The 17,846-nt window shown below is 35.6% G+C and overlaps 1 protein-coding gene across 1 annotated transcript in view; it reads right to left on the bottom strand.

Moving 5' to 3' along the window:
- The window catches only part of LOC129801990 (teneurin-m), a 72,888-nt gene that overhangs the window by 21,487 nt on the left and 33,555 nt on the right, over window positions 1–17,846 (bottom strand). Inside the window, exons 2-3 of the mRNA XM_055847518.1 lie at window positions 15,990–16,169; window positions 2,567–2,830 (exon numbers count right to left, since the gene is read on the bottom strand). Of these exons, the coding sequence (XP_055703493.1) occupies window positions 2,567–2,830; window positions 15,990–16,169 (444 nt within the window). The remainder of the gene's footprint in view (window positions 1–2,566; window positions 2,831–15,989; window positions 16,170–17,846) is intronic.

A 17,846-nucleotide genomic window follows, 5' to 3' on the forward strand; every position in this document is an offset into this window, starting at 1 on the left:
ATCATCATAATCATTTTCAACCGCTTATTCCTATTGGAGTCTCCGCCACTTCAGGAAGATGTTCGGATTCGATCCCAAGACGCTCCCACGCAAGATCCTGAATTTGATTCAGCCACCTTGTTCTAGGTCTGCCTCGAGGTCGAGGTCTCCTCACAATGGCTTACGTAGCTTTTCTGGGGAATCTTTCACTAAAAAATTTATGGGTAACCCCCATGTGGTTGGGGTATCCATTGGACGTGTCCCAGGTTGCGGATAGGGAATGGCTGTAGTTGGTTTTAGAACTGGCTGGTTTGTTTGGAAATAGCTACATGCACGTATCGGTATCATTGTGTCTACGAGAAGTCCTTAGTGAATACTAAATCGCGGACCATCTCAAAACTCATGTCTCAATGCATGCAAGACAATGGGCAAGCTGTTCCTTCAACCGCTGGTCCTGAGGTCGGAGGGCACCAGAGTAACAAAAGAGGTTCTGGAGTGACATCAGGTCTGGCAAACCTACCACGACGACAACGGCACTTCAAAATGGCTACATGGAATATCTTTTCACTAAAAAAAACTTATGATTAAATTATGAATTTCCGGCAAAACTGAACCGATTTCAATCGGTTCTGAACCGGTTCATAATCGATAACTAATTTTTATCCGAAGTTCAATTACTTCTGTCCTAAGTTATTTTGGGCAATGTTTTGAGTGATTTATGAATCGGATCAAATCGGTTGAGAACCGGTAAACGGTAAATGATTCGAAAGTATTTTTGAGGTATACCATCTAAGTCACGAGTTCGAGCACCTCGCAAAGTCTGAGATGCTTTGCCACCCCTTATATAAATAAAACGGAAATCGTAAGATGTAAGTTGCCCAAAAATAGTAAAATAATAATTTTTTGGGAATCGAAAACCAAGTTAATGCACAAATTGGACATTTTCGGTTAAATTTAATAAGATTTATGATAAATATTTATATTTACGACAAAGAGTGGATAAAGTATAATAGAAGAATTTTTGGTATAACCTCAATTTTGGAGTTTCAATTATTTATTAAAAATATGTTTCTTCTTGTTCAATGACAGTTGAATTCAAAATGTTCGTTCTTTCATAGCTTTATGTGAGGAAAAGTCATGTTCCTCAGATCCTATTTGTAAATACAATCCATTTTACTTTGTTGTTTCCTCAATGTTGCCGTTGAAAATAAAAAAAGAAATACCTACGTCAGAAGGAAAATTTGCGAGAAAACACAGGCAGAGTGACATAAAAGACATGAGGTTCCGAACTAGAGTAAGGAAAATCCCTGGAAATGGCAACAAAGGCAATGAGGTTCAGTGTCGGAAAATATATAATAGCCGGAAGAGCTATAAGAAACACTGCAGAAGGGACTCCGGTCAAAAATCCGAAACTCAAAATTCCGAAAGTTAAAATCCCGAATGGGTCAAAATTTTTTGCGAAATTTTTTGTGTCTTGGGAAATTATTCTACACATTATCTTCCATATAATTTCATCCCTTTCAGGATGTTGAACATTCGGGATTTTGGCCTTTTCGGGATTTTGGCTGCCTCCAGAAGGAAGATATAGGATAAATGTCCTAATTCAAAACCATTTCCAGACGCTTTAACGTTGACAGAAGATGCAACACATTAACTTCATATTTTTTTCTGAAGATAATTACATAAATTTTCTCCTTGACTCTTCTATAATGTTACTGTTTAGTGAAAATTCTTTAAATATAATTTGAAAACTTCTTAAATACAAGAAAAATACGTGAATGTAAAATGCTTCTATTGGAAATGAATTGATCCAAATGGAGACAAGGGAAAGTTTCTAATTGGAGACAAACAGTGTAAGTGAAACCGCGACGACAGATTTCCAAAGCCTTGTTGAGTTGCTCTTGAGTGCAGGATTTGTTCTTATTCCTGGTCTTTTCTCCTTTCCCATCTACAACAATAAGAAAATCTCTCCAAAAAAATCATATCTCCGAGGTTTCCTATTGAAGCATTTGCAGTCACTTCAGAGAAACCCTTTTTGTTCACGAAATAGGTAATTATTTCATTTGAAAACTTCACGTACCGTTAACAATGAGGATTAGCACTTAATTTGACTAAAATTAGCCAGAAATATGACATAAATGGTAAACAAAACGAATAAAAAACAGTCACCATTTTGTGTTTTTTATTGGAAAACATGGTCGATCGATGAAATATTCGATGGTGAAAAGGTACACTTTTAATTTTTCTGAGAAATTAACAAATTAAAATTTGTGAATATGAATGGATTTTCGCTTTATTTGGAGTAAAACTAACTAAATAATGAAACTGTGGTATAGAAGATATATGAATATAATTTAGTGCTGTATTTATCGTGAAAACAGTGACGTTTCCATTTGGAATAGTTAAAAATTTCCATTTGGAGCAGGTTTTGAATTAGCTTAATTTACCCTATTACTATCCTTACTATCTGTCTGATAATCTCTAAAAATGTTTTTTTTTATTCAAAATAATAAATTCCCACACTTTCAAATTTGTGGAACAATACTGTAGTACTAATACACTTAACTTCTTTTTGAACGTTTCTTACCTGTGAGTACGATAAGTGTGGACAGAAGGCCGACACAGACGACGGCCAGGATAATGGTAGTGCACTTCCATGAGCACTTACTAGCGAACCCCTTGCGAAAGCTCATAGGGGCCGCATAATGATGCGAGGGTGGACCACACATTGCGCTGCGAGGAGGCAGCACAGGGCCCATACAGTTCCTGTCGTAGCTCTTTAGGGTGTCTTTTGTGGGCGTCGAACAGCCCGAACCACTCTTGTAGTCTATCGGTGAACCTTTGTTAATATCTGTGAGAAGAAATTGAGAGAATTTGATTAGTCAGATCCACTTTCCCAATCTTCATAAATCATTAATGAAATGCTTCAGGTGTAGGATCAGGAATCACTTCTCAATTGTGTGCTTTTGAGGTGAATTTGTGAGATTAATCGGCATTGTTAACACTGCAATGCTATTTATATTTAAAGAACACTCTGTGGGTTTTGGGGGTGTTTAAACATGCGACAAGTCTCATTGAGAATATTTGGTTTGAGAGAATAATGTATAATACGTTTCGTTATTGACTGTCGGTGTATGATTTACAAAAAAAAGCTTTATTTTATTCTTTTTTTCTGCGAAACGCGAAAGCTCTCTTAAGCCAAATTAATTGTTGGTGGTTGTCAGAAAAATAAATATAGAGCCACATAGCTAATTAAATATTCAATTAACTAGTGAATTTTGTGGCACAATGTGAACCCACTTGGGCATATAAATCACAGAGTGACCCGAAAAGTCCGAATTGAGACCAATCGGATTGGAACAGTTTTAATTATCATAATCAATAATCCCTTCTAAAGATCAACACAGGGACTTGCGTGATTAATTCATTACCAATTACTCTAGATTTGCTGACGCACAAATTCAAAGACAAAACCACCTTTTGGATTTTGCTGACAGATGATTTATCAGGAGAAATTTGCAACTTCTCCGCAGGATTTCTTCATTAGTGATAATTGATTTGGGGATTTTGAGAGAAAAGTGTTCAATTTTAACTAGGAAAATGTAATGGGGGTTGAAAAAAGTAAACTCTCTGTGTCCACTCAGTTGGAATCCATCGAGAGCCGAAATGGCAATATTAATTAGTGTCGAAGAGTGAATTTTCCATTGTGGACAAATTGACGGGGGCTTTCCACAAATTTCCACTCGACTGGAGGGGACAATGAACTGTTTGGTCATTTTTGGGATGAGGATCAATGTGTGGAAATTGACCCAGTTCCAGGACACTGCAGAAGCGACCCTGTGTAAATGTCATATTAGTCACGTGCAGAGTTGCCGACGTTCCAGACTTAAGATTAACGATTCACAGCACGTGCATTGGGTCTTCTGCAGTGCAGATGAAAAGCCTTGAAGTTGAATTTTCAAATTTTGAGACCAAATAATGATTACCTTATACGGTATACGTGTGTTTAGTTTACGAAACACTACTCCAAACATAATATTGACCCACATGATATTAGTTTCCCAATTTAAATTTTAGAGCAAAAAGGAAAAACATTTTTTTTCAATTTGATAATGTAAATGGCTTAATAGTTGCAGTGGTTGCAGTTAATAAAATCTCGTAGCTTAGTATATCCATCGTTTGAAAGCTCTTACTTAGTGTCAGCTACAACATACTCAAATTTCGTCCTAGACGTATGGATTTCGATGCATATTCGGCTTTAAAATTTTCTATGAAATTTGAAATAAGAAGTTGTAAAACTTCCAAATGAAACAAATTCATAAGGATTATCCGGATCATGGTAAATCAGAATCAACCACTTGGTAACTATTTTTGTTCACATTTATAAACTTTAATGAAGGATCGAATAACTGAGGATTAGAGGAAGGCTTTCAGGCTTCGCACTCACTCTGGCTTCGAACATTTCCTAGTTTTCCCATATTCCTTTTAATGTATATGATCTATCTATAGCACATTCCCTTATAAAAATAGGTCAGATTTATTAAAGGAATATTTGAAAAATGTAAAATGTTCGAAGCCAAAGTGTCTACGAAGCCTGAAAGCCTTCCCCTAATCCTCATTTAATGGATCCTTCATTAAAGTTTAAAGATGTGAATTAAAATAGTTACCAAGTGGTTGATTCTGATGTAGAATGATCCAGATGATCATTATTATCGAACAAGGTAATTGCAATAATAATATTGTAAGCCCTTATGGGGATTACCTAAATAAAATTAAATACAGTAGACTCTCTCAAATTTGGGCATTTGGCACCGATATGTCACCCGAATTAGAGAGAAATTCGGGTGTCAAACTTTTTGAAGTGTAACAATTTTTTGTTCATCTGCATGCAAATATTAAGTTTACATAGGCATATTTATTGTAAATTTCATGAATATACCTTAATAATGCAAAATCACATTTTGCAGGATATCAGGATATCGCAGGATTATCCAGGTTATCAGGATATCGTAGGATATTTGCTTCATTCGATAATCAGAGTCAAACTTGAAAAATGTCAACAAACTTATTTCTAATTTAACTGTCGCCCGAATTAAAAAGTAGCCCGATTTTAAAAGAGCCAAATTAGCGAGAGTCTACTGTAGAGGGAAACTGGAGAACTGAGCCTGCTACCCTTATTTCAACTTCCTAAGAGTGAACTGTCCATCTATGGTGACTGATGCTCACTCATTGAAGTACTGATGTTAATTGCCATAATTAACAAGAGCACCCGCCTTAGGATGATAGGGGCTGGGCGTGTGAAAGGAATAAAGAATTTGGATTGGTGGGATACAGCCGTCGAGAGGGTTGACATATGTCAAATAGGCCGTACGCTCTATGTACTTTTCTCAAGAAAAAAGGAGTGACAAAATTTATACATGGTTTTGAGACCATTATTATGAACATGTCAAAAATTGCTTCATGGAAATCTTTGTCATTTCTCAAATTATATAATAATCAGCTTGCCATGCAATTATGACACACATGACACATATTATGACAAACTTGAAGGTTGGTACTTGAAAATCATATATATTTGTCAATAGTGACGCCATCTATATATCCTCCCTGGGACTTTTTGAATAATGTGTTATTCTATTACACTTGCACAAGTGCCATTTTGCCTCTATTGAGATAAACTTCCTGTAGAATAACCTGAAACTCAAATATTTATCTATATAGAAATTGTTTTTGTTATACAATTCCATTTGAATTTCTGCTTGCATCAACTGTTGCTTACACCACTAAATTGGCTTATGTAGACATAAAATGAAAGCTGTATTAATTGAGATAAGTCAAATAATTGTCATTTTTCTGAAAATATGATGTGAAATGTCATAAACCTAACTATTTGCGGAAGAACTTTAAGAAACATCGTCTATAATAAAAAAATCACAGGTGCCTGAAAATGAAGCAATTGATGGCTTCATAGTATTTCCAACAATCGAGAAATGTTATCTACCGAAAGGACTTTTCTACAATCTGGTGAAAAAGCACAAAATCATTTAATTGATTTCCGCAGGAGACAGAAAGCTTAGTGGTTTTTATGCTACTTTCAGTTAGGATGTTGGATAGAGTTGAGAATGAGAGGGTGGAGATGGGAAAAATTGTTCATTTTCCATCCAGTAAATAATGGTATAGTTGGAAAACATTTAACCAGTTTTCTCTTCAAGCCCAGCTATCAAGCCATAAATTAATTAATTTAAGCGTAATTAGACATTTATATGACTTCATCTTCAGGCTCAATTCCATACAATATTTTCGCCGCATTGTGTGCTGAAAACTCTACATTGTGCCAAAACTCTTCCTCCTTCAGCTGGGAAAATGGCGAAACATGCGGAAAAAGTTGAAGAGGGTGGAAATCAGAGAAAAGTCCCGCAGACATTTCTCCCCCCCCTCTCCCTGAAAAGACGGCAAAAAAGAGAGAAGTTTTACAGGGGAGAGAGAGAGAATGGGGGTGTGGGTGGGAGAATTATGTACTTGGGAATTGGGTTGCATCGAAAAATATCAACTCAACAATCACAGTTCATACAACTCCTAGAGTTCCTGCAGGGAAAGTCTGCGCATTCGCCGCACTTTTCTTCTGCACGAAAACACTTTGGAACATCTCAACGGTTTCCAATGTGTTGTGCCAGGAAAGTTCTAAAAGGGACTTGGGTGGAGGAGAATTGAGGAAAGTTACATCGACACAAAAGCATTTGCAAATTCTACGGTTTTAGAGATTATTCTACTAGGATTTTAGTTATATATGTCGTTAATTTTGAATTGAAACTTTTGAAGCTAAAACTGTTGTAGGAGTCAATGGAACGCAATTGACGCATATGCATCTGCACTGCAACATACTTGAATATGACCCTGTTATTGACATTCGTAGCAAATATTTTTTTTCATGCTAAAATATCTCTCAGATAACCCTTAATGTACAAGTTGACTGAAAAATCACGCTTTAGAATAGATATTTGAGGAGATTTCTCCCCTACACCAAAGGGAGTAAGACTCAGAAAAAATGCTTAGATAGAGAAAGAAATAGTAAATTCAATTATCTAACAAGCAGCTGTGCTGAAAGTCTGTCTAAGAAATAGTTTTCCCGGGTGTGAAAGAATAGTCTATCACTGACATAATTTTTTGCCAAGAACATTCCTTAGAACTTACGAAACATTGACCCCGATATGGGTACCGATAAAATATTGCGCATGCGACATTTCATTCACTTTTTCTTCCCTCTCAACTGCCATGCACCGAAATTTGTAGGAAAACTTGCGGCAAAATTTTACATTGACATTTTCTCAGTGATTCAGCAACTTGCACAAGTTTTGAAACTTCTCAAAGTTGGAATTTGCTAGAGGGCTGGGAGGATTCTTTCAGTAAAATACTCAATCACTCATGCATGTTATGCGTTTTCCTTCGAGTTTTCTGTCATTGCTGTTCCTGGAGAAAATGTCATAAATTTGCTAATCAAGGAAAGAGTGTAATAGCTTGGATTGACAAGATAATTTCAAGAAGTATGGCTCGTAAACAATATAAATGAATTTGGAAGATATTCTTATGTCTTTCTTGATTAATTTCCATTAAAATTAGGCACCCAGAAGATCTTTTCAAGATTTATAAGGTGTAGTCATAATTTAGGGTCATTTTAAGTTTTATTGCCTAATAGATTTAGAACATTTTCACCAATTGAAATTAACTAAAAATATTATAAATTAGTTCTTTTTAGTACATTCAAAATTTGTGACAACTTTTGCAGCTCATATTTAATTTCTTTTTGATGTTCTTGGAAACAATGTTTTTTATAAACCTTTTGAAAATGAACAACTAACGCAATAAATTATTAAAATTAATTAAAATGAACTGGTATTATTGAGTAGAAAAACTTCTCAAAAAAGTACATACTCATGGCCATTCTGAAATTAGATGACTACCTTTCGAAAATTTAATTGAAATTTTTTAATTTAATTTAATTCAAAAATCCACAACAAATAGGGAAATGACTAACAAAACTTTCTTATTTTTATAAGAATAAGATATTTGGAGGTCTGGTTGAAGTATTTTCATTTAAAAATCAAAATCGATAACTGCTTAAATAATATCGGAATCATATCCGTTTGGTTTTATAAAAGTGCCTCTGCTAAAAGGTAAAAAGGAACTCTATTTGCATAAAATTTCATTGATTTTCGAAAAATTTAAACATAATTTCGATTTTCTATACCAAAATTTCTTCAGAAAAAGACAGGCTGAGTACATGGAATAGATAGAAAATTATGAGCATGAACCATCTTGTCAATTTTCGATAAGATAACCAAAGCATGACAAAAATGAAATTATGGTGCTATTCGAATAAAGAATGTAAAGCTTTTTTTTAGCACTTTACTATTCTCAAGTTCTACTGCATCATTGACATTTTTTGTGTATGGTTCCTGTCTCGACTGTTTTCCGCCTCGCCGTGTTCTAAATCAACCAAATAGTTATGACAGGAACCAACATAAAGAAAAATTGATTATCTAGAAACACTTGAGAACAGTAAAGTGCTAAAAAAGAGTTCAGTTTTTATTATAATAGCACCATAATGGCTTTCCCCATTCCCTAAGGATTTTTTTCCACAATTCTCGTCGTGTTCTAAAACCGCAAAATAGCCGAGACAAAAACCAACACAAAGAAAAGTTGTTTACGTAGAAATAGTTGAGAACAGTAACGTGCTAAAAAAATGTTAATTTTTCAAATGTTTATTTCTGTAAAATTTTAGTCATAATCAGTGCCATGATCCTATACTATTCAAGGAACTCATAAAAATGAATATTATTTAATTAAAATGGAAGTAATTGCTCAAAATCCCAAATACTTTAGCAGTAAACTTTTTCTTGGAGTGCTGTTCAACAATTTCCTTAATTCTGTAAGAAAAATGTGCATGATGCAGAAAATTTTGTAAGATGTTTGAAGAAAGTTTGAGCAGCAAAACTCTCCATATTTCTCCCCAAAAGCTCCCCACAAACCTTAATTGTGGCAATTTTCGCGTACAAATTTTCCCACTTTTCCACCCTACAAGTGGGAAAAATGCGAGAAAATCTGTAGATTGGGATTGCGTGTGTGCTTTTGAGGGGTTGAGATAGTGTCTGAAGCAACATCCCTATTAGTGAAAAGACATGCTTTATGCATTAGCCATGTCATTTCAGTTGACAGTGAAAATGTTTCCTAAAGCTCTGAAGAAGGGTAGCCTATACCGCGTATTCATTTGATGGCCATCATTTTCCCGAAGGAAGAAGGGTATAATTTTTCCGCCATCCACATAACGCTGGGCGAAATGGAGAAATACAATTTTCATTGGTTTTCCTTTACGACTCACTCTCTCAACTCAATGAACTTTGCAAGAGGGTTTGAGGTTGCCATTGGATCAATTGACAGCCGAAGAAGTTGAGAAATTTATCAAATTGGCTGCTTTCCCATTGATGAGCCACTCTACATCAATGAAGGGGGACTCTTTTGTGGAAATTTCATCAGGGTGGAAAACTTTTAAATGAATTTTGTATTTGTCTTTGACCAAAAATGATGATGAAAGCGAGAAAGAATAATTTTGCCCAAACTGATAAACATCCTCCCTCTTGTTGGGCTTTTTCCCCCGCAGCAGGATAAATGAGGGAAGATTTTTCACTCAAACCCCAAAAAAGGGAAAAGAAACATTTAGGATAACTGAAGCACCAAATTTATACTGTACACATTCTCATGGGTCAATTTGAGTAACTCAATCCGGTGATTTATGGAATGAGAGATGGAAGGGGTGGAGGAAAAAATTGCCGGGTGACAAGAGAAAATGGAAAGAATTAATGTCCTTTCCCGAAATGGATTCCCACTGAACATGTGGAAGGCTCGAGAATAATTTCTTCTGGTGTTGATTTCTTTTACAAAATGCTTCAGACAGCGAGAATGGAGTGTTAGAAGAGGGCAAAGACAAAGCACTTAGATTCGGTGTTGAATGAGCTACTGCAGTCACAAAAGTATTGCGAATATTACACTGTTAGAAATTAATAAAAATTGCCTTAGCTGGAACAATAATAATAAACAAAAAAATAATAATGGAATTTATCACAAAATTTTGGAAACTTTTCTCATCGTTCTCAAAATGTTAAAAAACTTATTGCATTTATTATATAATATGTTCTGAAACTATTGTTTGAATTGTTCGCAATTATATTTTTTTAATAAGAAGAAAGGCTAGCGGAGTGTCGACAAATTGCACTAAAAACATGGAAAATTACATTTTGATAATTTTGTACTAAAATGAAAGAAAATTAATTATTTTATACAATTACTATTTATTTATTTTTAATGTTAATATTTTTTTTAAAATATTTTTTAATTATAAAAAATTTGGAAATTATCATGGATTTATTATAGTAAATTTGGATATAAATTGTAAAGTGTGACATATTTGTTTAAAGTTTACGTAAGTATTACGGCGTTATCACACTTGCACATTAAAATTTTAATGTGATTCACATTAATTGTCGCTTATGAGCGTCCAAATATGTTATTTGTGTCTTTGAGTCACTTAATATTTGGGGTTTTTCTATTTATTGATAAAGAAATGGACTTGTCCTGCAAAAATAAGTTTATATTTACCTAAAGCATAAATATTTTTCACATTAAAAAATTAAAGAGAAAATCGCATTAATTTTTCACATTAATGCTATAAATCAATTTATATCAAATTTTGCGAGCCAATTCTAATTTTTTATCAACAAATAGATCAAATTTTGAATATAAAATGATTCAAACACACAAATTACACATTTGGACTCTCACCAGTGACAATTAATGTGAATCATATTAAAATTTTAATATGCAAGTGTGATAACACAGTTAAGATTAGAATACACAAATCTTAGTACAATTAGTACAACTGTATAATGGTGTTATTTCAATAGTAATGAAAAGGGTAAACCCTTTTCCTGGACATTTTTTTTAGTACATGGCTGTTTTATCGACTGTTCCTTTTATTGGTTCTTGTTACGACTGTTTTTCCTAGTCTTCTTTGTGTTCTAATACCACCACAGTTATGACAGCAACCAAAACAAAGAAAGTTGATTGTGCAAAAGCACATAAAAAGCCATGTACTAAAAAAAATCGAGGGAAAGATTTCATTTTCTTTTTCTCGAACTCAAAGAGAGAGCAGTTATCGCCTTTTTTCAACTTGTCACCTTTCTGGAGCTTTAACGGTAAGAGATATCGACTTCTAATCTTGGATGACCCTCAATTAAAAAAAACAATATCTCTATAGACATTTTTTATTTCCCCCCCCCCACCCCCCTCTATCCCCTCCAAAAACATGTTTTTATTGTTTTTTCTCAAAATTGACCCAAGCTTTTTCAATGATTTCCGGATATGTTTTAGTGCTAGTCCAGACGAACATTTCGCCCAAACATACCTATGACCCGAAAATTCACCATCTTGAATTATTGAAGGTCAAAGGTCAACCACTTTGGAAAACCCATTTTTCAATCGATTTGGTTAAATTTGGATTTTTTGGAAAAGTATTGTAATTTCGCACCCGGCTGTATAAATCTTCATCGGTAAAGTACATCAACTCTATCTCTAGTAGACCACTACGCACCAAAGGATCATACAAAAAATTAAAGCACGGTGAGCTCTATCTCGTGAGTTCGAGCATTCCGCAGAGCTGGGACGCTTTGACATGTCTTTTTAATTCAAATAGTACCATAGGGCAGTCATTAGTTTTGACATTTGCTTGCCTTTTAAAAGATCGATAAACAATTAACAAGTAGCATAGGTAGTTGTTGTGTATTGAGTTTTGTATTAAGTAACAAAAAAGAGTAAAATCTCACAAGTAGATTTAGCACATGCCTGTTTCAAGACTTCATATTAAGTTTGATACTCTTGCGACTTTTAAATTTAGCAAATTTATCGATTCTGAGTTATTTTTGCAAAAGTTCCCATCCGGTTTTCTGAGAGTACGATCTAAACCTTGGGATTTACCAGCAAAGACCTTTTTGATCCTTGCCGTCTCCATGGTAGATTCAATACTCTCACAGAAGAGACGTTTTGCAGTACGTTTTGATTTTCTTATTTGCTTTTTATAAATCTGTCTTGCAGAATGCATTATATGAAATGCTTCTTCTGTGTTAATTTTCTTTGCTAATTTTTCCATTCTACGAATAGTGCTTTTGATCATATCCAATTCCTCATTCCACCAATGTGGTTTACCAACTTTGGTATGAGATAAAGGACATGCGTTCTCAAAAGCATTTTTAAAAGCCTCTGTTAAAAGATTAACTTTCAGTTCGACATCATCTGCACATTTGACTGATGATTGGTCAATCTCTGAAAGTTTTTTATCCAACAGTTTATTAAAAATGGCCCAATTCGTTTTCTTTGGATTTCTATATGACTTGCACGATTTCATCAGGTTTCAGTGTAAATATCAACCAACGATGATCCGACAAGGTTTCCTTATCGGATACGTGCCATCCGTTTATAAAGGGCAGTAAGTTAAAAGAACATAGTGTTACATCTATAACTTCCTGTCTATTTTTAATGACAAAGGTAGGTTTATTACCTCTGTTGCAAATTTCAAGATTATGTTTTGAAATATAATTTAATAAATTACTTCCTCTGTTGTTGATATCGGAACTACCCCACATTATGTGATGAGAGTTAGCATCAGCTCCAATAATCAATTCAAAATTATTATTTTCGCAGAATTCTACTACATTTTTTAATTCAGCTGAAGGGGGAGGATCTTTGGAATCGTATGGCAGATACACTGAAGAAACTATGATATTCAGCTTCTTCCCTTGTATCGTCTGCACAATCTCGATTGTGGTGATGTCTTTGCCGCTGTACTGCGGCAAAAACGTTGCATTAATGTTTCGGGAAACAAAAATGCAGGCACGCACTTTATCCACCCCCTCTGCATGTAAAAATTTTCCGTATTTCATATCAATTCCCCTAACATGACCCTTAAAAGTCCATGGTTCCTGCAGGAGTAATATGCAATTTTTCACCGTGGATATCTCCTGACAAACACATGCCATGGCATCCCGTGAACGATGCATATTACCCTGCAGGAGAAGAATTTCATCATTTTTATTTTTATTAATCATGATTAATAGTATAACAATTAGATTTTATAAGTGGTCCAAAATTTCCGCTAGGAGTGAAAAAGTATCTGATCTCCATATCAGCTTGGAAAATTTCGAACACACATGCAAAAGTCATAAAACTTTTTTGGTGCGCCATAAAGTGTGGGACGGTACTGTGCCGATAAAAACAATTGAAAGGTTTCCCCTTCTGTGTTTTATCCATCGACACTACATGACTTTTCCACCACTTTTCCACGACTGCACTCTGTAAATTCACTAATTTTAAAAATTTTAAATCACTGTTAGCCGGTAAGGATTCTTTCATGTGAGTGAAAACATCCTTCAGCGGTAGGGACAATTGGACAAACAGACTCTTACCTGGAAGCAATACGCCTACCAAAGAGTCCATGTACTGGCTGTCCAGTCTCCCTTCCTCCGCATATGAGGTGCTCCTGCTTTCCTCAAAATCCAGTGCCCGGATTTCGACGTTGTCCTTCGTTGTCTTATGTAAAAGACATACGATATAGCACTTTAATGAACATAAGCTCAAAGAAAGGAAAGAACTTTGTCTTGCATATATCTCTAAAACGCCAGAAGTTAGACAATTGTGTGACTTCTGGTGTTCAATTGTGAGAGGCCCCACAATTACCGCTATCACAACAATTCTCCTCGCGAATTGACAGAGAAAACGCAGAAAAAATCCCTTTTTACGCTCAAAAAGAGCACCTTCCCCGAGGTTCCACAACACAGGTGTATTCACTGTATCCACTGTTGGCCTATTGCACAAAAACCTATGCAAAATCAACAAGATACACTTAATTTTCACATAAAATACTAATCACTCGCACAAAGCACGTCTTTATCACCCGGCCGCCCAAACCGGTCCTCCGACTTTTAAATTTATAGCACTATAAAAGTATAATTGCAAATTAGCCAACTTATGTTCAAGTTTATGGTATGATAAGATAAGATAAGATAAGATTTTGCCAGGGGTCAGTTCTCCATATCGGATATTCCGATGCATCCAGGCCACCAATTGGGCCCCTTATGCTTCCCCACTCCTATTCTATCTTATCCCCCGATACGGGTAGCCGCTCTATATCGCAGCTCTGTGTGGACAATCAGTGCCGTTACTATATCACAGCATTCCTTCTCGGTGTGTGTTTGGGATCAGTGACAGCGAATATTTGTATCGATTGAAGTACCACTTTCACATCGAAACTCGTTCTCGTACCAGCCTCTATTGTTTAGAGGTGGTTCACTTTTTTGTCAATATGCACCATTGACATTACTATTCATTCATTCACTGGACGAATTCAAAGCCGATATGACATGAGAAATCTTTTTCTGCTGCTGCTCAGCTTTGAACCCCAGACCTCGCAGTCATAGAGCTACTACTCTATCCACTGACCCACTCGAGGCCCTTTATGGTATGATAAGTTATTTATGCTTCTACATCATAATTTTTAAGAGTGTATGAAATAGTAATTCTCCTGCTGCCTAAGTCTATTTATTTTCTGCGTGAAAAATCGCATCTGAAAATTAATTTCGCGGGCAAAACTCTTAAGATTTCTATTAGCAATTCCATGCTAAGAGCGAGAAGAATTAGCATGAGATACCATCGTGTAGTTTTGCATACAGGGAAACATTATAATATTATATAGGAGAATGTGCGAAGTCTCGTTGTAAATTGAATTCTATGAGCGAGTTCTTGCATTTTTCCCCCGCGAAAGAATGGGGAATGGTTTGAATGGCGAGAAAATTGGCGGATTATCTCACAAATAGTGACACGAGAGATGATTAATACATAAAATCTGTATGAAATTACCATGAATTTGCCACTGAGATTTTTACAATGTATATACTGGTTTCATTGGGGCATCAACAATGGGCTGCCTTCCAGGGCGGAGGCACATTCTTTGCTACTGAAATCCAAAGAGTATATGCCATAAAAAATTCCATGTGCCATAAAAGTATTAAATATGAGTCAAAGTGGAATTACTATGACTGTTTTATTGGCACATTTGAGCATTAGGTGGGGGATTTTGGACTTGGTCGCGACTATGGATGCTGGGGTCTAATCTAATTATACTTCGGAGACCACAAAACTGAATATCATTGGATCATAATCTTCGATAATGGACTAATATGGGGGACCCCTTTTATCAAGCTCCCAGAACGATATACACAATAGGACTATATTTTATTGACTATCCATTTATACATTTTCCCTCCAAATACTATTATTATTATATTTTCCATGTAGAGGCAAAGCATACAAATTTCACTCTCTCCGAAATTTTTGTCCATTACATATTCACCCAGAGGCATCTAACCCAAGACAGAACAAAACAAGAATAATCCCCTCCTGTTGCTCCAACCCCCTTGGTTCACCATTTCACTGCGAAAATTGTGACTCCAATAAAAATGTTGAGAACATATTTCATTGCATGTTTAGTATAAAAATTGTATTACAATTTTTATGCCAACATAAGAAAATGCTGCGCCATAAAAAAATATATATCGAAGAGAATGGGAGAAGCACCACTTTTTTTATTTCAACTTTAACCTTCCACAGAATAATAGAAAAATTTGTTGATCTTATAACGCCAATTGTATACATTTTCAATAAGAAATACTATTTTTTTTAAATATAGGTGTTCATTTAAAAGAAAGAGTACATTAAAATAAAATTAAGCACAAAATTTCACTTATGTGCTTTGAGTTATTTTCATGAGTTTTATATTGATATGATTCGATGGTAAATGTTATGAAAATAAAAAAGGAATATGACTGTTAAAAAATATTGAGAAGTGATTGAAGGTAATAAACAGAAAATCCGGGATATCAATATTCAGTAAACAAGGAAAAGATACTCACTTATATTTCCACTTGGAATGTACACATTGCCCGATGGTGTCCTAACCAGGCAGGATGGCTCGAATTCAACACCCAACTCGGAGGGGTTGCCAGTTACTCGTCCATTCATCCGGTTCATTGTGGGGTTTCGCGGCGGAACATCAGGTGGCGCCGAAGGCGGAACTCCGTCCAGGAGACAGCCTGCAATTAACAGAAGACGATGGTTATTTGCACTGTCATCCGCTTCTTTTGGGAGAATTTGTCTCCTCAAGGGACAGCGAAGATTGATGTTTTACTTGAGAAAAAAAGGACACTTTTTTTTTCCTGGAAGAAGATACCCAAAGTTTAAGATTTTTAGGGTGGGATTTAGTTAGACAAGTGTTGAGATTTACTAGAAGTATCTTTTTTATTGAAATATTTACTTTAAAGGATTGTTAAAAAAAAAATCTCACAATGTTTTCGAACGTTAATTCTTTAATTCCAATTTAAAATGCACGAAATATCAATTTCTGAAGTATCTCAATGGTCTTTTATAAAAGAAAACCCACTCTGATTCGATTTATTGGGTTTCCCATTAAATTCCCAAGATGGAATTGGAAGTGTGAGAAACTCCCTAATTTTATGATTTTATTCTCTCGTCAATAAAAAAAAATGTTTAATGGATTTTTTCCAAAAGTAAAAAGCATAATGATCCTGAAGCTTGATGCGCCTCCTTTGAATACAAATGAATAGAGAGATTCTGTGGTGAGAAAATAATTGTCATCGTCTGAATTCAATTGCTGATTAACACTTCTTGGCGACGTCAATTAACATGAAAGGGGAAAGGATGGGATGTCGAATTATGTCTAGAGAAATTTAAATTTGGCTCGTTATCGGGACACATTGGAGGCATTATGATTGTTGTGTATGGTGCCTATTGAGGGGTTATTGAATTCCCTTTGGAGCACAATGTGACATTATTCATGAGGGCCGCGAAGATGACATGGAAGAAGAATGCTCAAACGGCGGTCTTGAGTTGGTACAAGATACTCTGTGGCATGGACAGAATGGTGATTCTCGGACCCAGGAGTCACCCTTCGTCCGATGACAATGGTCTGTCCACTCCAGAGCAACATCCCCGCCTCGAGTATGCAAGATTTATGGCTACCATGTGAGTATGATGCAATTGGTTGTGATACCCCAATGTCCATAAATCATTAATTACGCTGCAATCGAAATTCAATATTGCGAAGAGGCTGAGACTTCGCCAAGACCCAGAGACGACCCACACACCTTCTAACCTCTCTGGGGCTTCCTCGTCCTCTTCTTCTTGTCCTCCACAGTGGAGTCTTCCTTTGTTCCAATGCTCAACATCACCCGTGTTCAACATCGCAGCACGATTTTCCCCCCCGTTCGTAGATCACAGAGTTGCACTTGACGCAGATTTCAGATAAGGATTGCACGGGGTGTCTTAGGAATGTATCCTTATCAATCAACAGCGTTATTTTTGATTTAAAAACCTGTATGTATCTTGAGTAAGTGAAAACTTTCTTGTTCGAATTATTAATAACTAACTTTAATGTCCTCTATATATTGGAAGCAGTTTGCATAAGAAAAAGGTTTTTTGAAGGATTTTGACGTTTCTGCGTACAATGATAATAATAATAATAATAATGCTGGCGCAACATTCCATGAAGGAACAAGGCCTTCCCGCAAGGGGATTTTCTAGACATGCATTATTATTTTTTTCTTGTACGGGATGAGGTTGTCAGTACCATGCCCGTGGAATCAAGTGCAGTGAAGCTCACTGGATGCAATCCGAACACCTTTAACGCCAGAAAAATTCCTGGTGACCTAAAGGGAATTCGAACTCGGGACATTTGCATCATAGAGCGAGTG

The sequence above is a fragment of the Phlebotomus papatasi genome, chromosome 2, assembly GCF_024763615.1.
Source record: "Phlebotomus papatasi isolate M1 chromosome 2, Ppap_2.1, whole genome shotgun sequence".
NCBI lineage: Eukaryota > Metazoa > Arthropoda > Insecta > Diptera > Psychodidae > Phlebotomus > Phlebotomus papatasi.